At 39.4% G+C, this 25,271-nt stretch overlaps 2 protein-coding genes across 2 annotated transcripts; one reads left to right on the top strand and one right to left on the bottom strand.

Moving 5' to 3' along the window:
- Positions 1-340: 340 nt before the first annotated feature.
- On the bottom strand, positions 341-11,963 carry LOC144086057 (proteasome subunit beta type-5-like). The gene is made up of 3 exons (XM_077615825.1): positions 11,692-11,963; positions 10,616-10,922; positions 341-756 (listed from the first exon to the last, which is right to left on the bottom strand). The coding sequence occupies exons 1-3, from the start codon at positions 11,905-11,907 to the stop codon at positions 473-475; spliced, it is 807 nt and encodes a 268-aa protein (XP_077471951.1). The 5' UTR covers positions 11,908-11,963; the 3' UTR covers positions 341-472.
- A 1,245-nt stretch (positions 11,964-13,208) lies between these two features.
- Positions 13,209-24,112, top strand: prmt5 (protein arginine methyltransferase 5). Its single transcript, XM_077616097.1, has 16 exons — positions 13,209-13,409; positions 13,605-13,723; positions 15,400-15,485; positions 15,601-15,735; positions 15,811-15,923; positions 16,028-16,077; positions 16,169-16,332; positions 16,488-16,649; positions 18,204-18,281; positions 18,758-18,816; positions 19,960-20,082; positions 20,184-20,359; positions 23,006-23,209; positions 23,286-23,396; positions 23,469-23,533; positions 23,614-24,112. The coding sequence occupies exons 1-16, from the start codon at positions 13,312-13,314 to the stop codon at positions 23,764-23,766; spliced, it is 1,896 nt and encodes a 631-aa protein (XP_077472223.1). The 5' UTR covers positions 13,209-13,311; the 3' UTR covers positions 23,767-24,112.
- The last annotated feature ends 1,159 nt before the right edge of the window (positions 24,113-25,271 follow it).

Consider the following 25,271-nt stretch of genomic DNA (forward strand, 5'->3'; position numbering starts at 1 on the left):
TTCGTTTTGTGTTTTTGCTGCTTTTCTGTCTTAATGATTTGATTTGGTGATTCTTAATGATCCCATTTACTTTGCTTTGTTGTTCTGCGGCCTTTGCGACTACTGTCTGACTTGTAACTGTGTTTTTTGTTTTGTTTTCTGCATTCCCCCCTTCTTGCTACTGTCACAATGAAATTTCCCAAATACGGGATGAATAAAGTTATCCAATCCAAACCAATTTCCACTCTGGAAGAAGCTTTCATTAGTTACCCCCCTTCCGCAATACACACAAAGACACACACACACACACACACACACAAAACCCAGCTTTATAAGAAAGAAAAAGCTTTGAACAAATAAGTCAGTTTATGATTTATTAAACATTGATCAGACAGTAAACAAGTTTTTTTTTAATCTAATCAGATCTGCTTCACTTAAGGAAGCCAGATGTAAGCGTTTCACAAACCCTTCACCCCACCCAGAGCATTTAAAATCATGCCTGATCCTTGTATTTCTGGTGTAGCTCAAGAACATTTTCCTGGGAGACCCTGGTCCAGCCCTCGCTGTGAACATGGTACAGGTTGACTTGGCCACCACTGTAGGCATCGCGATACGTTGCCTGGTAGATAGCGCGCCGGCCTAGCTCGCAGGCCTCCTCCACAGACATATCGTGCCGAAGGCCGCTGTCCACCACACCATAGGCATACGACATACCGGAGCCCACCGCAAACAGGTCACCACAAACTCTGCTCCCTTCCGAGTTAACGTAGTAGAGCCCTGAGGAGAGAACAGATTAGTCAAAATTGTAGAAGAGCTCAAATCAAGTGAAATGGGAGAAATGTTTCATCTAGTGCTAATATGAGCATCTGTAAACTTTCTAAGTGAGCCAGCAGATAGAAGAGCTGCATCCACTTGAAGTAAAATGAAGCCGACCGCGTAACCCGCTGACGATGCGCGAGTCACATCGTTTTCCGCCCAGGGGTTCTGCTCAGGGCTTCATCGATCCCCGCAAACCTGCCAAAAATTAACTATCGACCTGCAGCCGAAGCTGTACAGTTAGCTGCACCTCTGGGGAGGACATCCTCTGCGAGCAAATGCAGAAGACATGTCACTTGTGCAGCTTTTCTACTGATGCAATTTCTAGCAGTGGAGATGTAAAGACCTGCATGTGTAGAAAAATGAGCAGTGCAAAGATGCCATTACAGAGAAAAGGATTGTCTCGTGTACAGTCAAAGGTGGATTCATCTCTTCGATGATTTGACTTTGCATGCTCTTCTCGTTAGTGATCCAATACTCGGTATCTATATCAATCCCGATACAGCTACTTTTCGATTTGGTCAAAAGATCCGATTCTAAGCAGTAGTCACGTGATCACAATGCCATCGCGTTTTCGGGTGTGCAAATGAAACCACTAGGCGAAAATGTCTGGTGAACAATGAGTCGCTCGTGTTTAATTCATATCCTATGGCAGTACCGTGACATGGCAAAAATTGCCTCCTTTTTGCAGCGAAGAGACAAATAGTGTACGTGTACATGCACATGCGAGCCTGTGTCACGGATGAAGAGAATAGGAATAAGTTCTATTTCTTTTCCGTTGCCTATCACTACAACCAATCGGCAATGGGTTTTGTTGATTGACAAATTACCTGTGAGGACACTGGCATGTCGGTGTGACACACTGTCAACAAAGAAGAGCGCACCATTTTAGCGATGTGAGACCAGCACATACTTTAATACTTCACGTCATGTTTTCCGGGAGAAAAATAAAGCAATGGGATAATACAATCGTTGGAATTTCACATTGAGTATGACCATCCTAGTTTATAAAATGGGGTGCATTGAGGGTCGTAAAAAAAAAATTAAAAAAAAGCTTCGGTTCATTTAAAATTCATCGCAAATGAGACAAGCTACCACACAGGAAGAGCACGGTGCCTGTGGTTGTCGCTTGCCGTGCAGTCGCGTCACGCCCCGCGTGTTCCATTTCAGGTCAAGGGCAAGGACTTCCGCATTAGAGATAAGATCTGACCCGGGCCGAACCCGAGGAATTAACTTGATTTGCAGGCCCAAGCCCAAAGCAAACTCGAAATTTCATATTGTTTTTGTGAGGACTCGGGACTCCCGACCTGAGTCGGGAGGAGGAGGGGTGATTTATGATAACAGATTAAAGCCTGTCTTTTGTAACAAAATCCAAGTTAAACAAGACTGTACACACATTTACATCTTTTATATAGTAATATAGATGTTTGACGATTTCAACTGTTTAAATGCCTGCTCAGCGTCGAGGTGCCAGTCTTTTGCTCTCGTATGAGAGCAAAGCGCCACACTGACTACATTCAGTGAAGCCAACGCAAGTTTCTCTAGCATATTCAAAAAGCAATTTGAAGCTTTCCCAAAACTCACTGTTACCGGTACCGGTGCGTGTTTCTCTTTTCCGTACTCCCGGCTTTAGTTTAACCTTAACTTCTTGCGGCGTTCGTAACGTGCACAGCGCACACTTTGGCTCTGCAGCTCCGCCTCCAATTGCAATTACATTACATAGACTTCTGTTTCATCCAAAATTCCAAATTATTTATTATAGTATTCTTTAGTTTAGCATACACATCGTTTTAGTAAACATTTTTAAAAACATTTTTTTCGTTTTAGTATAGTACGTACTGTTTTTTTCAGCGAGAGAGAAGCCCGGCTCAACCCGAAGTAATGATTGACATTTCAGGCCGACCGGGTTCAGGGTTGGGCTCAAGATCTTACCTCTATTCTGCATTTCGCCATCGCACATCGCCTATCGTTTGTTTTGCTCCTAAGACTACTGTGCTTTAGAAACAAATGCTCGTAATAGAGCATCGTGTAATAGTTGTAAACATAGCATATTTTGAGCCAGGACTAGCAGGGCTCGGTGGTCTAAAAAACTGGTATTGGATCGCTATTGGCAAAACATACGTTGAAGGAAAAAAATATGATCGGAAGTTTAAAAAAATAAAATAAATCAGCATACTCACTTCCTGTGCTGTATGTGTTTTCTCACACTGCATAAATATGCCTGTTCAGTTATCTATAGACACTAAAAGGCCAATCTTAAAGACTTAAGAACGATTCACAACTGCCTAAATCAAATCAAATGTTGGATAGACGAACACCAGTGTCCCTATAATCCTTAACCAAGGTACTGACCCAACGGTCAAATAGTTGACCTTTTGTAACCTAATTCTCTAAAAACAACTGTTCAGTAAAGACCTCTAATACAATTCAAACATCATTGAGCCAATAGCACTCCACAAATGTTATTTATGGGAAATGGCAAGATAAATGCTTTTTTTTTTAATGTCCAGTTTGTAGTTTGACAAAAGCTAACATGGGAGGGGTGGGTGTGAGTGATACAGCAAACGTCTGGAGTAACCTGCCCTGATAAATGAGACCAACATTGAAGTTGTTGGCCTGAATGCTAATGGCGCTACGTATGGTGGAAGACGAACAGTGAACGTGATCCTGAACACAACTGTGGGAATGCTTCTTTTCCCCCAAAAGCAGAGTAAAGTTGTTCAAGCTAAAAATGGATGGAGCCTCGTATGGGCAATCTCAGACAAAAAACAGCTAGAATCTGCAAAGCACTTAAGAGTCTAACGTTAGCCTTCAAGACAAAGCTAAACATAAACAGCGCTATTACACAGGGTAAACATGAAATGATATTTAAGTATATGAATGGAAAGGTGAAACCCAGGATTCAATCTTATTGAGAATGTGTGGCATGTTAAAATTACCTCTTATCTACTCTGCATTCCAATCAGACTGAGCTTCAGATACAATCCTTAGCAAAAAAAAATATGGAATTACCAGTCTTGAAGGACATGCAGTCAGCCTGGCGACAACTACGACTGATAAAGGCATAAACGTTGAATTTTTTTACTCAATCCGACATGTCTGCTACACTAATCTACCTCTTCGAATTGTTTTCATATTTTCTCCCAATGAACATTTTCTGTCGCCATAGAATTCTTGTTTGTTACCTTTAACAATAAAACCTCTTCATTTTGCCACACAAAGAAATCATTTGTTCGCTACAGTCTTTGTTCAGTGATTTCTCTGAAGTGCAGTGACCTCAAAAATTCCCGCCAGCGAATAATAAGCTTACAGTTTAGAGGTAAATTCCGTTAATGACAAGATATGAGGCTGTTACCTATGGCGCATCCCTAGTCTGCTCAAAAGTAGCTGTACCTTGAAAAACAGGGAAATAAATGCTATTTTAAATGTAATGTGGACAGTAGGATGTCTATTGCCACATATCTGCCAATACGATTTATATCACGATTAACAAGTCATGATTCAATGCCGATAAATCCCTATAATAATTAAGACAATTAGTGCAATTTTTGTATATCAGTTGGGGCAGGGATGAATCAAAATGGGCATAAGTCCATTTATATCAATTTATTTCTGAAACTTCATACAGTGCCAAAGTTAACATATTTTAAGTTTGAACAATATATGTATGGCCTTCATTGTATAATTTTCAGCTTTTAGTGCAGACCTGCTTTACTCCCCACCTTCTTAAATGTAAGATTGTAAATATGGAAAAACATCTTAATGTGGGCCTGGGCGATATGCCAATAATTGTTACCACGATTTAAAAAAAGCGGATGTCGATAAACAATTCTCGTTCAAATTTGAAAATTTGAACTGCTGGGAATAAGTAAATAAATTAATTTCCTAGTTATTTATTAACTTACTTATTACCTATCTATTTATGTCTAAAATGCCTTTTCTATTCCTGCATCCTCACCCTCTTGCAACTGTGACAACGAAATTTCCCGAATACGGGATGAATAAAGTTATCCAATTCATTTATGAAAGTAACAGTTAGCTTTAAAAAAAGAGAATATAGAATATGATTATTTAAAAAGTGTTTTGTTGTTCTGTTGTGCAATCAAGATATGTAAACTCCCTCTTTATATTATGAAAAGTAATAATAAAACCTGCTGAAATTTTGACAGGCATCTTGATTTTTATACATTTGCCCCCCAACTCAAAACTTGCTGTCCAATATGAAATAAATAAAAGAATAAACTGAAGACATCAACATTGGCAAGACTATTTTCAGCCTCACAAAGAATCAATGTAAATTTACTTCACATGACGCCATTTTCAGAAAATTTAAAGTTGGATGAAATTAACCGATTTCAACCAAAGTTAGGAAGTTTTAGATTTTTGCAACGTTTTCAAAACATTTGTATAAAATGGAGAAAGTAATTGAAATCCAGTAAGAAACGAATTACAAGCTGGCCTCAAATGAGAAGGAGTTAAAATGGGTTGGGAAATTTTCAATAAGGCCGCCGTTTGTATTTAAGGGGCATTTATAAAAGTTTAAATAAAAAGAAATCCCTTCCGATCCCTAGCCCGTCAGAATTTCTTATTTCTCCCATGACATCTTGTCCAATGTTATCCAATCAATAACATCTTCTGGGACATGCTGGATTCACATTAGAGAATTAAAACCGTGGACTGAAGTTCACTGAATCGTGTTTGATCTCAGTGTGCCTCACATGCAGTCATGAGTACAGATAAAGTACACAACAGGGAGACTTTACTTGGATCTTTTAGTGGCAAGGCGAAGCGTTGTCCTGCATCTCATAATCGTTCGTTTGGGCTATGTTACAATAATCCCTCGAATATCGCGGTAAATGTAGACCAGACATGACCACGATAATCAAAAAATCACTAAGTAGGGTCACCCCTATTATAACTAACTTTTTTTTCTTCAGTGTTGAGTCCTAGTGGCTTCCACTTACAGATTCCAGCGTGGATTTTCACATTTTTATGAACTTAAAAAAAAAAGGTAATTGATAGTAGAAAAAAATCACAAAGTAAAGTGAAGTCATGATAATCGAGGGAAGACTGCATAGACCTTGTGCTTTAATGCTCCGTGTGCGCTGCTCTATTGCTAACCATACTGAATGATTATTTACTTGCATGTAAGCCGCTTTTGTCGGCCAAAAAAGGATGACTGAATCGAGGGTACGGCTTACATGCGCATAAAAACACGACTTGCAAAAAAATGCAATTTGATGGTGCCATGACACAATGACGTGACATGACGTCACGAAAAACACGACGCCTAAGCGTGCGCCGTGACATCACGACGCAAGCGAATGCCGATACGGTCATTTATTTCAAAATAGAGAAACGATACAGATAAACCGCTAAACAAAATTTATTTTGACGTTTATGAATTCATGGAAAAAACGTATCTTGCATAAAACGCAAAACTTTGCCGTCACTGCTCGCTCGGGGCACGGCCATCTTAGTAAGATCGGGCGCAGCCATCTTAGCGAGGTCGGGGCACGGCCATCTTAGGGAGGTCGGGGCGCAGCCATCTTAGTGAGGTCAGGGCGCTGCCGTCTACATTTTTTTTCGCCAGACGCGAGTAGCCTTGATTTGGAAATAAAGCAAAATTCCATCTGGATTTTTTTTTGTTTTATTTCTTGTTCGAAAATGACAACTATTGGAGTAATATGAGGCATCGAAAGAATTGAGATATTTTGACATCAGAAGCAATATGGCTGGCACAACATCTTAAACTTCTGGTAAGAAATCTGTAATTTCTGTAATTTAGAAAGCATCAGGTTCTCATCAAGATAGACTTGTTTCCTTTTAAAAATTGAATATTTTGATATTTTGCATTTACAAAGACATGCATATTAACTTCCTTATGATATTGACCCTAACAATGTGCTTTTGATTCATACAGTGTTTCAGAAACACCACTGGTGTTGATTTTCATTATGATGTTCCCCTCAAAGTAACATTTGTACTCCCTAGCATGAATTTTTATGGTGAAGTTTATATTTAAAGTTTTTAATTATTGTTGACAAAAACTGAGGATAATTATCTTTATCGTTTCATTGCCCAGGTCTCTTAACAGATTTGTAGCACTCAAAATGGAATTTGATATGGATATATACTCGAGCTAGGAAACAGCTCCCTATTGTATTCAAGCATGATTAGAGGTCTAAATAATAGATGTCAGGGCAAGGCAGCTGACTGCTGCAGACTACTGGACATAGTGGAAGTGCAGCGACCTATAGCTAATTTTCACCAAAAACACAACGGTAACGATCGATTCAGACAGATTTTGAATTAATACGAGAATCATGCAATGTAATATCGTAATATATCACCAAATGCATTTTTCTTTAAAACGCGATTAGTGGACAGATGGAAAAATGTATCTGCCCTAGCGTAGAGAGGGGATGGGACGATACACTTGAACTCACAATATGCATTTCTAGGTACCAGGATCAGAATACGATATGCACGATACAATATTAAAAAATGCTAAGGCAATTTTCCATTAAATCGTGCAGGAAGTATATAAGTCAAGGTAAATTTGCCACTTTAATGTGATTGAGGAAGATACTAAATTCCTGAAAAATATGCAATACACCCCATAAGTTAAGAAGAAAAGGTGGCAGATCATTAACATGACAAAACTAGTCATAAATGCTGACTTTCTGGCTTTCGGAAACGAAAAGAAAACATGAAAAAAATGTTTGTAGTGAGTAAAGATTTGTTTTTCCTGATCAAGCACTCAATTCTGAGGGGGAACAAAATGGAAAACTCGATTCATGAAAAAAAATTATATGGTCAAGCAAACACACAACCAACACTTTGGAACACCACCTCTGTTTTATATGACATCTTATGACCTCTGAAGCATGGACTTAATTAGTGTAAAACATCAATATCGCTCCAACTTCAGCTGATGGAATGACAAAAGTTTTGTGTAACATCTAGGATTAGGTTTTTTTCCTACACAATCATATAACAGAGTAAACATCCAACGGGACAGGCGATCCAATAGTTTCTGCAAGGAGTTTGAGATGTGTGTTTGATTATTGTTTCCCCTCTGCTTTTTCAGAAAAAGTAATTCCATAATTTTTGACAGGAGTTGTAGTAACTACGCACATTTTGATCAGGCATCCAATTTTATTTCATATACTTTTCTCAATGTAGATTAAAATCAACAACACCTCAGATGATTGAAGCCAATCATTGAACTCTGAACTGAATTTTACACCATCACTCAAATTTCAAAAGGCCTAATTCAAATCAACGTACAAGTTTCACTCTGACCAAATGCCCCCATTTGCATGTGGAAAAAAGTACTTAACAGTACAAAAAGGCACAAGTGTTTCATGACTTTCCAAAGCAAAAACGTGAACTTTCTAGTCTGCTAAATATTCACTGGTGTTGGTTAAAAAAAACACTGAACAAAACATCACCAGATTGCACATTCACTGCTAAACTTGTGACAGACTATTAGCAATAAGAAGTGCCACTTGCTGTGTCGGGAAGGGGGGCTTGCTATTCATTTCAGCTGACAAATTGCAGCTTCCTAAGCATTTCCTTAGAACTTGCCCTGATAATCATCCACTGCCTATAGATGGGCTAAAATTGCCAGCCAGACACCTGCTTGATCCAATTGAAAATAGTTAGGAACTTGTTACAAACAATGGTGCAGGTGGACATTTAGAATAGCAGCCTCTTGTGTTGAGCACCAAATGACAGCAAATCAGAATACCCAAGAATATAATCAGAGAAGCAATCAAAAATGCTTCCTATATTATTTCCCTTCCAAATACTCCAGTGGTCTTTATAATGGTAAATGCACCACATGTTACTTGAAACCCAAACTGCACATAGTTACATTTATATGTCCAGACGAGCAAAAAGAAAAAGTTACATTGCGCTTTTTTAACACATTGTACTGCTGGAGGTTTTGTTGACAAGCTGTGCGGGACTGGCAAGGGTTAAAAGATAACAGGTGGACATCTCTTCCCATTGATTAAATAGGACTGTAGGGGAGTGGACAAATGCAGATTTATGAGAATTGCTGTACACACTATCAAAATCAAAGGGCCGAGTCTTCCATGACCTATGTGGATTTATAGTTAGATCACAAGTGCCTCACTTAATCATGGGATTAAGTTTGACAAGCCATCTACCTGACCCTTCAATATCGGACATTGGTGCTCCCATGGCAACTGGAAATATACAAGGAGCATTATGCTCTGTCAGGTTTCTGGGATTTTAAACCACGTCATTTACCTCGTTGGGCATAGAAGAAAAAAGTATGTGTGCACGCAGTGAAGTCTGCTTTCCAAACGAAGCTGACATCAATCTCACTGAATGTTCAAGCGATAAACTCCACAAATGTTGCAGGACCCAGAGGCTAATCGGTTCCTCTCTCTGGCCAGCAGACACAGATTTATGGATTAGCCATCAATATAGTGAACTCGTTATTTATATCTTCAGTTATGTACAGCAGCCTTATTCAGGAATTAAAAGCGTAGCTATTTCAAGGGGTTGCTCTTGAATTGGAAACAACAGAGGTTGCAGTGACATCTCGTGGCAGCCCTAATATACAAATGCCTTTTCTATATTAATGACCCCTGTGATTTCAACTCACATTAACATTGAATTCATAATAATTTCATAGTTAAGCAATGGGTCATACTTACTTGAAGAAAATACATATGCTAAAAATAAAAGTTGGCGGGTTATTTTATTTTCTGAATAAGTAATACTTCGATTTCTTCTCTTACTGATGAATTAATACTACCTCCCATTAGAGCAGTGGTTCTCAACCTGGGTTCGATCGAACCATAGGAGATCGGCAAGTTGGTCTCAGGGGATCGGTGGAACCTCTGCTGTGGAGGTCAAGACACATCAACTCATCATGTCTATTCACGATAACATGCCCCACTTGACCATCACTGGCTGCAGATGATCATGTGACATTGCTTGGCCAAACAGTGCTGCGAGGAATTTATATCTTGAATTTGGAAAAAAAACAAAAATAATTTTATTTTACACTCAAGTAGGGTTCAGTGAATGCGCATACTGGTGGAGTTCGGTAGCTCTAACAAGGTTAAGAACCACTGTGTTAGAGGTAAGATCGGGTCCAAAGCAAGCTGGTGCAATGAAGGGTAGTGCGAAGAAAAGGCGTATGATGACAAGCGATATTAAGCACAAAATAATCGAAAAACATGAGTAGTGTACGAGTGAATGAGCTGGCTCGCCAATACGTATGGAGAAGCAGGAAGTTCACCCCGAAGGCCGCGGCGGAATACATTAACCTCTTTGCCTTGGTTATTGCACAAGAAGGTTTAAATTTAGTGTAACATAAGAATAAAACTTTTTTTAAGTGTGTGTATAGTTCATTTAAGTTAAATTTAAAGTTTGTTATGTTACGAGCGCAACCCTAGTCTTTCTCTTTTCAAAAAAGAAAAATACAAGGCTGTTTCTTTAGCCATTAACATTCCATTGTCAAAGTGAGCAAGATATTACCAAAACTTTGTACTGATCAACAATTTGTAATTACAAAAGAATACAGGAATACCTTGCCACAGGTCATAGCACCTATTAATCCCGATAAATGAAATATTACTGTACCGATGTTGCAAAGGAGTACGTTTTTAGCTCTATTTTAACGGTTCAAACATTACACAAAAATTTGACAGGGGTGATTCTGACTCATGCCAGTAAAATGCAAAAAAACGAGATGCTAACAAATCATGGTGAAAATAAGCAATGTGAGGAGCCACTGAAGGCTGAATGCTAATATACTGAAACACATATTTACCTGGCCCTCTCTTGTCCCAGCCACAGACCATTGTTCCCATGCTGAGGCCCATGCCCTTGTACTGGTAGACCATGTTGGCGAGTAACTTGGATGCGGCGGCAACCGAGATGCGCTCTTTGTTACGGAGCTCGTAAATGCGGCACTGGCGGGCCAGCATTCGTTCCCAGAAGCTACAGTCTGCTGCTCCTCCAGCCATGGTTCCCAACAGGTAGGGATTAATCTCAATTACCTTTTTCACTGTCTGTGAGGCTATGTAGGAGCCCGCTGTAGCCCGAGAGTCCACAGCAACAATGACACCATGCTCGAACTGAGCGGACAACAGAAGAACAAGAACATAATATCAGGAAAATCAAGAGGCAGGTAAGATCACAAATAAACTTTAATAGTTTTCCACTCTCGAGACAATATATGCCTGTGATTAGGCCTGAGCGATATCACAAAAATTACCACGAAAAAAAATATATATATTGGAGGCGGCCCTTTGGTGCAAGTGGTTAGCGCGTCGGCCTGACAGCTCTGGGGTCCTGGGTTCACATCCAGGTCACGTCCACCTGTGTGGAGTTTGCATGTTCTCCCCGGGCCTGCGTGGGTTTCCTCCGGGTACTCCGGTTTCCTCCCACATTCCAAAACATGCATGGTAGGCTGATTGGACACTTTAAATTGCTCCTAGTATGAATGTGAGTGTGTATGGTTGTCCGTCTCCTTGTGCCCTGCAATCGGCTGGCCCGGAGTCAGCTGGGATAGGCTCCAGCACCCCCCGCGACCCTAATGAGGATAAAGCGGTTCAGAAATTGAGATGAGATTATATTGGAGATAGGCTCCAGCACCCGCCGCGACCCTAATGAGGATCAAGCGGTTCAGAAAATGAGATGAGATGACAAGCCGTGATGAAGCACTTTATGAGCAAGCTAACATGCTAACAGTGCCACAGCGTTTGTTTAGATTAGAAACTTCTGCCTGATTCAGCAATGCAACAATAATACGGCTTCCAACCCAATAAGGCAAATCTTGTAATAAAATTGTCATCATACATTTATTTTATTATTCTGCCACTATTACTGGAGTGAATAACTTACTTTAAATGCTAACGTAGTAGTTCCATGCAGAAACTCGATTTTCCTCTCGACGTCATCGTCGTTCGCCGCACAGAGGGGATTTTTGATGGCAAATGTTATGTCGTCTCCCTTTGGAGCGTCAAACCCCAGACCGGTTCCACAATCGAAAGCAGCCTTTTGACGACCGCCAAAGGGAAAATCAGCATGATCCGCGGTCAACACACTAGCGAGAGCCATTTTTGAAAATGCTCCTTTGGATGAGCAAGCAACTTCCGTGGTTTCTTATTTGCCGATGTTTGTGACGTAATAAACTTATACAGCGCCCTCTACAGTTACGGGTGTCCAAAAGAAGTGGCCAAAATGTTCTGCTCGGAAAACTTTACGACGTGAAATGAAATTATGTAAAGGCGGGTTTAGGTTCATGAAAAAATATATAATAAACAAAATAGAAAGAGAAAACGTAATAAAAATCAGGTTAACATGTGACAGCAGCTAAAGAATTAGCACACTTGAAAATGTTAATTGAGATGCAAATAGGTTTCTTCTCGAAATATTGATATTCATTTTTTATGAAGAATCATTTGATAGTTTAAAATTCAAGAACATACTTAGTGTCAAAACAGTAGATAATGTCAAAGATCAATACCTGTGCTTCAAAGTGATGCAAACTCAAAATTTATCATATTCTTCTAAATACCTGAAATCTGTTTGTGTCTTAGGCACTTATTTTCAAACATATATAATGTACTTAGAAGAAAATAAAAATAAAAAGATCTTACAGTATCTTTAACTGATTCATTAACAAAGACATACAATGTTGTTAAGATTTTCAGCGGCTCATAACTAAGAAAGAAACAAAATAGTAGAAAAAACTATTCTTATATTCTTACGAAAGGTGGGAATCTAGTATTGTATCCATTCAGTTTACATGCAAAAACAAAAATAGTTAAATCCAGTAATTTTAGAAACTTGCATATACTTGACTACATTGTTCACTAAGCTTTCACAACCATTTGTTCGTCCGTCCATCTGTTCATCCATCCATCCATCCATCCATTCATCCATTCATCCATCCATGCACCAAAATCCACCAACGCACCCACCCAATTTCATTTAATCTCACTAGGGGATTTTTTTTTATCCCCAACACAACAAGTCAAAATGAAAAGAAGCCGGTGTATGACAAAGATGGAAATTACAGTGTGCGCTTTTCTTTCCCGTTGTCACAAATTAATAGTCAGTGACTGTTTAAAAAACTATATTGTTGTATAGTACTTTGCGGCATTACAGTCGGTTCTTATTACTGTTAGACTATTATTCATATCGCTTGTATTTAAGTTGTTCTTTCTTCCATTCCTTAGACTACTCTTTTTTACACAGGTATTTTGTTTCTAAATACTTACAGTGAGCAGAATGTAGAGTTTGTACTATGTTTGCCCCATCTGTGTGAGTTTGCATAGGGGGGAAATGAATTACATCGCGATAATGCGCGAGATATGAAACTAACAATACTGTCGAAGCCATTTTGGCTCTTTTCCTCAGCCGACATTTACGTTTAGTTGTTCTCGGATCCAAAATGGCGTCGATTTTCTTCAAACCGGGACGGATGTGGTGGTCCTAGTTCACCCTGCATGCCAAGTCATGGCGGCCGTCAGCACGGGGAGCAGGGTGTCCTGCGGGAGAGATTTAAACTGTGTGCCAGAAGTAGCCGAGACATTAACAGCGGTCGCCAAACTAGGGTAAGAAGAGTGTTACAAATTGTTGAAATCGGAGGAGACGCGAAAATGTCATGGGTTAAGTCAATGGTGGATATCTGCTAAGCTAGCCGGCGAATTTCGAGCACGTGCCCCGTCCCGATATTGTTTATGCAAGTGTACAATGTATAATTAAATATTATATTGACTAAACAGTTTATCCCTAACTTAACCTTTCAGGTTTGACTTCGTATGCATGCCCCTGTTCCACCCAAGGTTCAGCAGGGAATTTGAATTGGAACCCGCAAAATCACGACCTGGTGCCCATACGCGGTCTGACCTGCTGCTGTGTGGAAGAGGTACGCGAATTTCGTGCATTTCACCCATAAATGTGCACAACGGTGGTTTAAAGGAAAACTACTTGAAAACCTTAAGCCTTTGGTCCCCATCCTGCTTTTGGGCCACCGACAAGTTTTATTTCAGTAGTTACAAAGACCGGTATTTAAGGTGTACACTACACAGACATTCATTCATTTTCTATCTTCACGAAGGTCGCTGAGGGTGCTGTAGCCCAGTGTTTCCCAACCTTTTTTCAGTTGCAGCACACTTTGCATTGAAAAAATCTCAGGGGACACCACCATCTGAAAATCTTTTATTTTAAAACTATGTCACCTATATTAACAATAGTCATTCTCATCATTATTAGCAGAAATCACATAAACTTCCAGAATCCAGTTTTTCACACTAACCTAATGTGTGCGAACCCTGAACAACTTCCGGTTCGAGTGATAGAAAAATATTTAATGTAATGTTGTTAAACTCACAATTGTATGACTTTTCTTCAAATATTATTTAAATCTCCTGATATTACGCAAAAAAATGTTGTGCTCACACAGACTTTACGTCGCCAAAAGTTGCTGCAGAAACCAAACAACTTCCGGTCCATGTTGGAGGCAAAATAAGCAACAAAATGCCTTTCACAATTTGAATCTTGTAATAGTATAATCTATAATTTAACGTTCATCAGGTTTTGATTTTAACCTTGTTATATTCATTAATTGTTCTCTCTAAATATTATATTGTATGACTTCTTGCAATTTCCCGCGGCACACCTGACCATTGCTCACGGCACACCAGTGTGCCGCGGCACTGGTTGGGAAACCCTGCTGTATCCTGTCCCAGCCAACTAGAGCAGTAGGCAGGAGACAAAATAAAACTGGAATTTTGCAAACGTAATGATGATGTCCTGTCATCAACAAATATCATGCTCTCCGTGCACTTGTAATTTTAGATATGGAGCCCCTCATTGATGACTTCTGAGCTTTCCATTCATCATCCCTTGCATGTTTCTCGAATTTTTGGTACAAAATTGAAACACTGATAATTTTTAAAGTGACTAGTTTTCTAAGGACCGTGGGACGAATAAGAGAATTTACATATAAAGTACTGCTCTACCTATGAAAAGTCCAAGTTATGAAATAAGTTCTCATCTCATTTTTTGAACCGCTTTATTGTCATTAGGGTGCGGGGGGTGCTGGAGCCAATCCCAGCTGTCTCTGGGCCAGAGACGGGGGACACCCTGAATCGGGGGCCAGCCGATCGCAGGGCACAAGGGGACGGGCAACCATGCACACGCACACCCATACCTAGGGGCAATTTAGAGTGTACAATCAGCATGCATGTTTTTGGAATGTGGGAGGAAACCGGAGTATCCGGAGGAAAGCCACGCAGGCCCGGGAAGAACATGCAAACTACACACAGATGGACATGACCTGGATTTGAACCCAGGATCCCAGAGCTGTGAGGCCGACGCGCTAACCACTCATGCCACCGGGCTGCCCCGAAACAAGTTCTGTAACGATTAAATTTCCTAAGTAGAGGTACCGCTGTAGTTGTCCAAAAGGCTTCATTTTCTCAATGGAGAACCGGTCCCTGAATATTATGCTGAGCCGGGTTGTATGTCGTCATTGTGATAACCCTTTATTTTAAGTACACTTGCACAAACATTGTTTTTATTTTTTTCCCTTTCATCTAGATTGGAATACTCTCATTGTTGGAAAGCAGTCTCCATGGATAGACACAGATTCAAAAATTGAAACAGTACGCAGAAGCTCCGAAGCTGTAAGTTATACTGAACACATTGATGTTGGGAATCTTTTCGTTCATTCTGTGCCATTTTCCCCCTTTTAAGTATTTGCCTCTTCTTTCCACCTTATATCTCCATGATGATTTTTAGGCTCTGTCACAGGAGTTGCATTTTTCAGCCTACTTGGGCCTGCCTGTCTTCATGATTCCCTTGAATGGACCTGATAGAGCTAACCTTGCACGTGTAGTGCTTAACCATATCCAGTCTGGACACCACACCACAAATGTAAGTCCTTAGACGTCTTATAGAATGAAAGACAGACCAAGAACTTGATACAGTCTGTCCACTTTGCGCAAACAGTTCTGGATTCGAGTCCCACTGATGGCACCGGAAGATACACGGGAAGACCTAATTGAAAATGAGCCAATCACATGTATTGATGAGACAACAATGGATGAGAAAACCTGGAACTGGTTGGTATACAAGCGCAGGGGCTCAGTCAATCAACTGTTTTCGGTTTTAAGGTTTGAACTTAATTATTGGTTTCTCAAACAATCTTTTGTGGCTGTACATTTAGGTGGCATTCATTCAGGACCCTTTGTGATTACAACAAGAGGATCTGTCTAGGTAAGAACATTGTGCCTAGATGATCCATTCGTAGTTTTTTCCAGATTTAAAAATTAATAATTTGCAATGAATGCTTTTTGTTCACGTGAAGCCATTGAAATTGGAGCAGACATGCCTTCAGAAACAGTGATTGATAAATGGCTTGGGGAACCAATCAAAGCAGCAATACTTCCGACAAATATCTTTCTTACCAATAAGAAGGGCTTTCCAGTTTTATCCAAAGCACACCAGCGAATTATTGTACGACTTTTCAAGGTAGGAAAAAAACCTATATTTAATATTCCCTTTTTTTACTGCGGCTATATGCATAATGTTCAGTTTTGAACTGTGGTAACATAGTTAACAACAAAGTCTGGGTATGAGATTTAAAGGTATTCTGTTGTGTATTAATAGTGTATATTCTTTCACAGTTGGAGGCCCAGTTCATCTTTACAGGTACAAACCGCCACACTGAGAAGGACTTTCGTTCATACCTGCAGTATCTAGAATACCTCAGTCAGAACCGACCAACACCTAACTCCTATGAGCTCTTTGCTAAGGGTTATGAAGACTACTTACAGTCTCCCCTACAGGTACAGAAATACTTCCGACTAATTCTGAAAACCATTTTTTGTGTCTATAAAACAGGCTTTGCTTTTGAATTGAGTCCACATTTATGATGTTGTCATGTACATAAACTAATTTTTTTATAATCTTTTTCGTTGCTGTTGTGTAGACAGGCAAGTTTTAAAAAAATTGTCGCACATGATGTTGGCAGGGAATTTGTATAACAGGTGCCAGCCCAAAATAATTTCTGTTTGAGAATTGAATCTTTGGCTTGCCATCCACTGGTCACAGCAAAAAGATTACACTTCCCTTGGAGAAGCATTAATCAGACAATTGTATGGAGCTGCACATGCTGGTGGACACATTTTGGCATTCATGAATGAATGTGATTTACATGGATATACCCACATGCTCGATTTTAAACATGCCTCTTTCTATTTTAAGTCACGAACTATAGCACAGGGATTTCCAGAGAACATATTCATCCCCAAAAATATTTTATATAGAGTAAGACCTTGACAAACGAGTGTCCCAGCATATGAGAAGTAGGGGATTAGGGGAGAGAGCAAGAGAGACCTTTTGCACGGCAACACGCTCGTAACATAAACAAATTTAAATCAACTTGAATTACAATACAAGCACTCAAAAATAAGCAGTCTAAAATTCTAATTTTGTTTTACATTTTTATACTGGCTCAATTTGCCCCGCCTCCACCCTGACTTTTAGCTGCAGCTAAAAGGAACCTATCGAGGGTTGTTTGCTTTTGTCTTCCCTTCAAAATATTCCAAAAATGAGGCACACAAATGTCCTTACAATAGGATAAAGCACGACCACTTGCCACCTTGTCGTATTGGCAAGCAAGTTCCACCATTCTGCACTGACTAAGGAGGGGGAAAAAACTAAAAAATCCAACGCTCCTCCGACGGAGGGAGTTGTGACGGGAAAGACAGTGCCCATGTTGTTCTCAAAAGCAGACTCTCGCGTTGGCCACACCTGGCTGTATGCTCATATATCAAAATTTGTCTTGTATCTCAAGGTAAATATTTGCTCGAAATTTTACTCTTATCTCAAATTGCTCGTACGTCGAGACACTTATGTCAAGGTATTACTGTAATAGAAAAACATGAGACTGGTGTACGCGTGACTGAGCTGGCTCGCCAACGTAAGATTAAAACTTATTTTTAAGTGTGTATAGTAATCCACGTTCATTTAAGTTAAACTTAAGGTTTGTTACGCGCGTGTTGCCGTCATGTCTCTCCTGCCCTTTCCTTGCCGCTACCGTCTGTCTGTACAGAATAATGTCACATTTTAGTATTGAAGATCATAACCACTAGATTAGTATTTGTTACTTTGCAAGTAGGTGGTGAATTACAACAAATTAAAATGTTTTTCCATTGTAATATCCTGTGGGAACGGATTGATTTGAGATACAAGTGATTTGACACACGAGCTCAGGTCCCAGAACGCATTAAGCTCGTATGTTAAGATATTACTATATTTAGATGACAAAAACAGCAGATTTTATTTTAAGTGGTCAGATCTAAACTTTTCTTCGGTCACATATTTCCTCTCTTATTTAGCCACTCATGGACAACCTGGAATCCCAGACATATGAAGTCTTTGAGAAAGATCCTATTAAATATTCACAGTACCAACAGGTAAGACCCACAATGATGCCACTAAAATTGTATCCTTGATAGTTATATATAAATATATTATATATTACAAGCAGAGGTGCCTGGCTTTGTCAGTACCACCTGCTTGTTTAGAACCAAAAGACAGTTGTTGAATTATAAGAAATTCCCTTTTTGAAAAATGTGTTAGATGAAAAATAAAAATTCAAGTTACACGCATAGCACAGCCAACATTTGTATACAATTATGTACAGGTTTGATACAGAAGTTCAGCACTTCAAATCAATCAAGCAAAATGTACAGATAAGATATGAAAAGCAATTCAGCAGCTCAATTCAATCAAGCCAAAGCGTCAGTAGGAAACCAAAACAAAGTAGCACACTCAGTTTGACGAATATGTAGTATGTATATGTATATATATTTATAATTTTCTTTTCTTTGCACAGTGTAGCCTCAAAGCAAAAATCTCTCTCTTAATCTCTTTTGTCTTGTATCCACAGGCTGTTTATAAATGCCTTCTTGATCGGGTCCCAGAGGAAGAGAAAGACACAAATGTTCAGTGAGTAGTATCAGTAGCGTCAAGTACTTTATTCAGGGATTCCCAGTTGCTTGGGGCTATTAAATCAAACTTAATTTATTTATATATTAACTTATTTATTACCTATTTATTTATGTCTAAAATGTCTTTTCCTGTGTCTATTCTCAACCTCTTGCTACTGTGACAATGAAATTTCCCGAATACGGGATGATTAAAGTTATCTAATCAAATCTAATTCACAAGAAAGTGAACAAAACCTACACCATGCCTGACCGGTCAAGTGAATGAGCAAAAAAATATCTTAAGGGCACTTTTTAGTACAGTAGGCAACAGAGTGCCATGGCAAGATGTGACATTCGTCCTTTTAAAATACTAACCATCCATGGTTAACCTCAAATGATTTTCTCTTGATAACTGGTCATCATTTACTTTATAATAACTTCTTTTAAAAACACAGCCTAAGGAACTCTCACTAGTTTGAGGGTCAGTTAGTGTAGATGTTCTTGTTCTTTCCTCACCATTTTCATTTAGTAGAAAAAAACACTTCAATACCAGTTAAATTCACATAGTGAGATATCGAGCAATATTCTTATATTTTAGGTGTTTTCATGCATAATGACAGCTCAGCTGTCAAAACTGTATGAGGGCCCACGGTAGACCTGGGCGATATAACAATAATTATTATCAAATAATTTTTGTCAGCAATAATAATAAAACTTTCGATAAAATTCCATAATTTAAACTTTAATTATGCCACCCGAGCTGATGCGACATGAACACCAGTTCCAGACCAACGTTCAGTAGACAACGAAGGTGGCAAACACATGAGATGCAAGACAACACCGGGCCAACCCACTAAAAGATCCAAGTGAAGTCTCATTGTCTCTTTTTTAAATGCCTCTTAAAATACCTGTTCACAAACAGCAGCCTTATTGGAAAATTTCCTTAACCCATTTCATAATTGAATAACGAAGAAAGTAATTTAGTTACTTATTCACAGAAGTTTGAAGTTTCAAATTTGAAAGGAAAATTATCATTATCGACTGATTTTTTTTCGTGATATTTTTTGTCATATCACCCAGACCTAGCCCAAGGTGTTTTTCCTTAAAGCTTAGGTAGTATTTCAGAAAATTACTGTAAATTAATGGTAGCGTCTTTCCTCAGAGTGTTGATGGTCTTGGGAGCAGGCAGGGGTCCCCTGGTAAATGCATCTCTACGTGCTGCCAAACAAGCAGACCGCAAGCTGAAAGTGTACGCTGTTGAAAAAAACCCTAATGCCGTCATCACGTAAGTGGCTGCTTGCTCATTCCCAACTTGGCTCTAAACAACAATGAATGAATATATTTATGCTGATTGTATCCATTGCTGATTACTTGCATTTTCGGCAGGCTGGAAAACTGGCGCTTTGAGGAGTGGGGAGATCAGGTGACAGTGGTGTCTTCTGACATGCGAGACTGGACCTCGCCTGAGAAAGCTGACATCATTGTCAGCGAACTGCTTGGATCGTTTGGTGATAATGAACTTTCACCTGAGTGTTTGGATGGAGCGCAGCATTTTCTCAAAGGTGTGCTTTGGTTTTGTCTTGACATGTTATTTTAATGGAGTGCACACTCGCTCTCCTCTCTCGTTTGCTTCTACAATCTAAGATACAAATTTACTGGTTTATGAGAATCGCTCTTAATGGGAAATCAGGTACCGTATATTCTTGCATATAAGCCATATTTGTAACTGAAAAAAGACTTCAAGGGTACGGCTTATATGTGCACAAATTAGACTTGACATGCACGAAACACCAATGCGATTAAGACAAAATTCCATAACGCAAGACAATGTGGCCGATATGGTCCTTTATTTCAAAAAAGAGAAAATATAAACAGATAAAACGCTAAACAAGATTTATTTTGACATCTTTGAAATTTGCGAGAAAAAATAAACTGAATCTTTCAAAAACGTGAAAAAACTCACTTACTTGTGCCTGCCATTGCTTGCTTGGGGTGTCGCCATCTTACCTTTTACCAGTAGTTACAGTTGTGGTCAAAAGCTTACATACACTTGTGAAGAACATAATGTCATGGCTCTCTTGAGTTTCCAGTTATTTCTACAACTCGGATTTTCCTCTGATAGAGTGATTGGAACAGATACTTCTTTGTCACAAAAAACATTCATGAAGTTTGGTTCTTTTATGACTTTATTATGGGTGAACAGAAAAAAGTGATCAAATATGCTGGGTCAAAAATATACATACAGCAGCACTAATATTTGGTAACATGTCCCTTGGCCATTTTCACTTGAATCAGGCGCTTTTGGTAGCCATCCACAAGCTTCTGGCGAGCTTCTGGTTGAATCTTTGAAAATTCCTCTTGACAGAATTGGTGCAGTTCAGTTAAAATTTGATGGCTTTCTGACATGGACTTGTTTCTTCAGCATTGTCCACAAGTTCTCAATGGGGTTTAAGTCAGGACTTTGGAAAGGCAATTCGAAAACCTTAATTCTAGCCTGATTTAGCCATTCCATTACCACTTTTGATGTGTGTTTGGGGTCATTGTCCTGTTGGAACACCCAACTGCGCCCAAGACCCAATCTTCGGGCTGATGAGTTAAGGTTATCTTGAAAAATTTGAAGGTAATCCTCCTTCATTATCTCATTTACTCTCTGTAAAGCACCAGTTCCATTGGCAGCTAAACAGCCCCACAGCATAATACTACCACCACCGTGCTTGACGGTAGGCATGGTGTACTTGGGCTTAAAGGCCTCACCTTTTCTCCTCCAAACATATTGCTGGGCATTGTGGCCAAACAGCTCGATTTTTGTTTCGTCTGACCACAGAACTTTCCTCCAGAAGGTCTTATCTTTGTCCATGTGATCAGCAGCAAACTTCAGTCGAGCCTTAAGGTGCCGCTTTTGGAGCAAGGGCTTCCTTCTTGCACGGCAGCCTCTCAGTCAATGGAGATGCAAAACACGCTCGACTGTGGACACTGACACCTGTGTTCCATCAGCTTCTAATTCCTGGCAGATCTGCTTTTTGGTGATTCTTGGTTGAATCTTCACCCTCTTGACGAAAATTGGTCAGGAGGGTGAAGATTCAACCGAGAATCATCAAAAAGCAGATCAGCAGCAGGTGATAGCTTGCGTTTTCTTCCTGATTGTGGCAGTGACAAAACAGTGCCATGCATTTTATACTTACAAACAATTGTTTGCACTGTTGCTCTTGGGACCTGCAGCTGCTTTGAAATGGCTCCAAGTGACTTTCCTGACTTGTTCAAGTCAAGGATTCGCTTTTTCAGATCCATGCTGAGCTCCTTTGACTTTCCCATTGTAGCGTTTGTGGGCGTTTGCATGCAATTTAAATGGCCTCAGAGAATCACCAGCTGTAGTCACTCATAATCACTCACAAGAAGTTAAGAGGCCATGCTATGAAGCTCATTTCACTGACACAATTTTCTAAGTCACCAAAATTGCTAATTTGTGTTCCAGCAGATTTGATCACTTTTTCTGTTAACCCATAATAAAGTCATAAAAGAACCAAACTTCATGAATGTTTTTTTGTGACAAAGTATCTGTTCCAATCACTATCAGAGAAAAATCAGTTGTAGAAATAACTGGAAACTCAAGAGAGTCATGACATGTTCTTCACAAGTGTATGTAAACTTTTGACCACAACTGTATACGTGCTCTGACTGACCAAACGCAAGTAGCCTTTATCCATGTGTTCATAGCGTTTACCATGTCAGCACATCCCAATAGTTTACAATTTTTATACATTTGACGTACTTATATCGGTATCTGCCTTTTTTTAAATCCAACCGGTGGATATAAAGAAATCTATTTAAACTAGGTTATTTCAGCTCAGATGGAGACGCCCCTCGCTCCTACCGACTATCATGCTCTAACTCAGTTTCAATGCAATTAAGGTCAGAGTGAATATCAAACTGTTTTTGTTAATGACCCTTTCCAAAATATACCAATTATCTGCGATACCCTTTGTGGTTTTAGGTCAGTTCTAACGATCAAAATAAAACAAATAGACTTGAAAGCTTGCAATTATATTGACCTGTACTACAAGTGGTGTTAGAGGTTCAGTATTTTCTTCTTTAAATATGCCTTAATGATCTGTCTAGTGAATGCAGCTTGTTTCGGGGGGGGGGCTGTGTTTTCCTATGTCAATGCTTCTGTAATAAGGTCTGTTTCTTCTCCTGTCTAATGATGCCAGATGATGGCGTGAGCATTCCCAGCTCCTACACATCCTTTTTGGCACCGCTGTCCTCTTCAAAGTTGTATAATGAAGTCCGAGGTTGCCGAGAACGTGACAAAGATCCCGAGTGCCATTTCGAAATGCCATACGTAGTGCGCCTCCACAACTTCCATCAGCTGGCTGAACCAAAGCCCTGCTTCACTTTTGTACACCCGACAAAAGGTATGACACATTTGGCACAAATGTAGCATCATTTATTTTCAGGCACTGACCTTCTTTACTTGCCCCCCCTCTCCAGATATGAACAATAATCGTTACCAGTGCCTCAAATTCTCTGTGGGTTGTAACTCTGTGCTCCATGGCTTCGCTGGGTATTTTGAAACCACACTCTACAAAGATGTCACCCTCAGTAAGCATTCTTCATAAAGTAACATGACGTTATTCAAGACATATTTCAAATCATTGTCTCCGCGCCTTACAGGTATAAAGCCAGATACACATTCACCTGGAATGTTTTCTTGGTTTCCTATCCTCTTCCCACTTAAAGTAAGTTGTGTATTTTCATAGTTGAGAGTTTTAAAAGCAAGTTGTCAGAAAAAAATACTTATATCCGCTTCTCCGAACAGCATCCCATCTCCATATCCCGTGATGATGATGTCACGGTGCGATTCTGGCGCTGCAACAATGGGAAGAAAGTGTGGTACGAGTGGGCTGTGACCGAACCAGTGTGCTCTGCCATTCACAACCCTGCTGGACGCTCTTACACAATCGGCTTGTAAACGATGTTGCACACACGCCCCTACTTGTATTTTTAGGAAGAGGTCTGTCTATGGTTTGTGCCTCCTTGTTTATTTAGTCATACTCTGTCACATTATCCTAAAACAAGAAAATAAACATGTTCCACGCTTTTGTCTGTACAGCTATCAGAACCACATACAAACATTAAATACAGCACAAGCTATGCCTTATTGAAGACATTCCATGATAATATGGATGGAACAACTTTAACCTCAACTGAAAAAAAAATCTGACATCTGTGCCAGAGATGACATTGTATGTTCTCCCAATGTTTTCCTTCTTTTTTCTTTAAACCATGTTATTAAAGACGATGTTCTATTCTGTGAATTTTCTTTGTTTTGCCTTGTGAAAAACTGTGTTTTACTCATGACTTTTAATCACTTTTCTAAAAATTTACTGAAAATGGGCAGGGCTATGGTATTAAAAAGGGAAAAGCGACTCCTTTTGTCAAAATTCGTGTTTGATAAATGGAGAAAAAAAGACCATAGCATTTTCTGATGCGCAATAGTGCCAAAAGGGAAAAAAGGTTAAATTAAAACCAGTGTTGGGCAATGAGTGGCCATCTAACGTTGGGGCAGGAATTTAACCAAAGCTGGTACCATTTTAGCCGATCAAATGTATTCAAGAATGGCCACTTCCTTGTGACGTAATTATCACCTGTCTGTATTTGTATGGGTCTAAATGACATCACAAAATGACTTCTTTTTATTATTTTTTATTTTAAAATTTCATCAGACGTCTAAGAAATTTTCTATTTTTTTTCATACTAAAATAGTTCGAGGCAAGTTTTATGGAAGCCTTCCACACAACTTTAATGGCTCTGTGCTTTTGTGTTTTAATTTTGTTCTTATTGCCCTGGATGGAAGAAGTAAATAAGCCAGATCCTAATTATTTGCCACAAAATAAAAAAATTGCGATGAAGCGAGATATATATATACATATATATATATACACATATATGTATATATACACAAATATATACATATATATATACCAGTGGTGGGCCATCAGGGCCTTCAAGGCCTCTGCTGGCCTAAGAAATATCTGAATCATATTATATTTTGTCCATCAATACTTATTATTCCAAATGGTCTGTTAGCTTCCTTTCATTGCTTTTCCCCCTGTTTGCACTGCTTCCAGATGTGTGTTTTCATATTGAAGCATTTTACCAATCACATTTCAGCCATTATTTGTTGCAAGGATCAGAAATCTGCCTCAAAGCCTTCACAATCAGTTCTGCGGGCTCTCCTGCATTAAACAAGACTGTTGCTTTTAACCAATCAGATTTCGAGTTGGCAACCCCACAATGGTTTTTTGCAGCCATTGGCATTTTGCTGGCTGGGATACGTCATTGCTTTCACCACCTATGATTGGCTAGCTATAGAGAGTAGGCGGGCCAAAGCCATAGTGAGGCAGCCAGAGATCGCAAACTCCACCCACAATGGCCGACAGAAGCAAAAACAAATGGATTTGGTTGCAGATTTGC

This window comes from Stigmatopora argus, chromosome 12 (assembly GCF_051989625.1).
Source record: "Stigmatopora argus isolate UIUO_Sarg chromosome 12, RoL_Sarg_1.0, whole genome shotgun sequence".
Classification (NCBI taxonomy): Eukaryota; Metazoa; Chordata; class Actinopteri; order Syngnathiformes; family Syngnathidae; genus Stigmatopora; species Stigmatopora argus.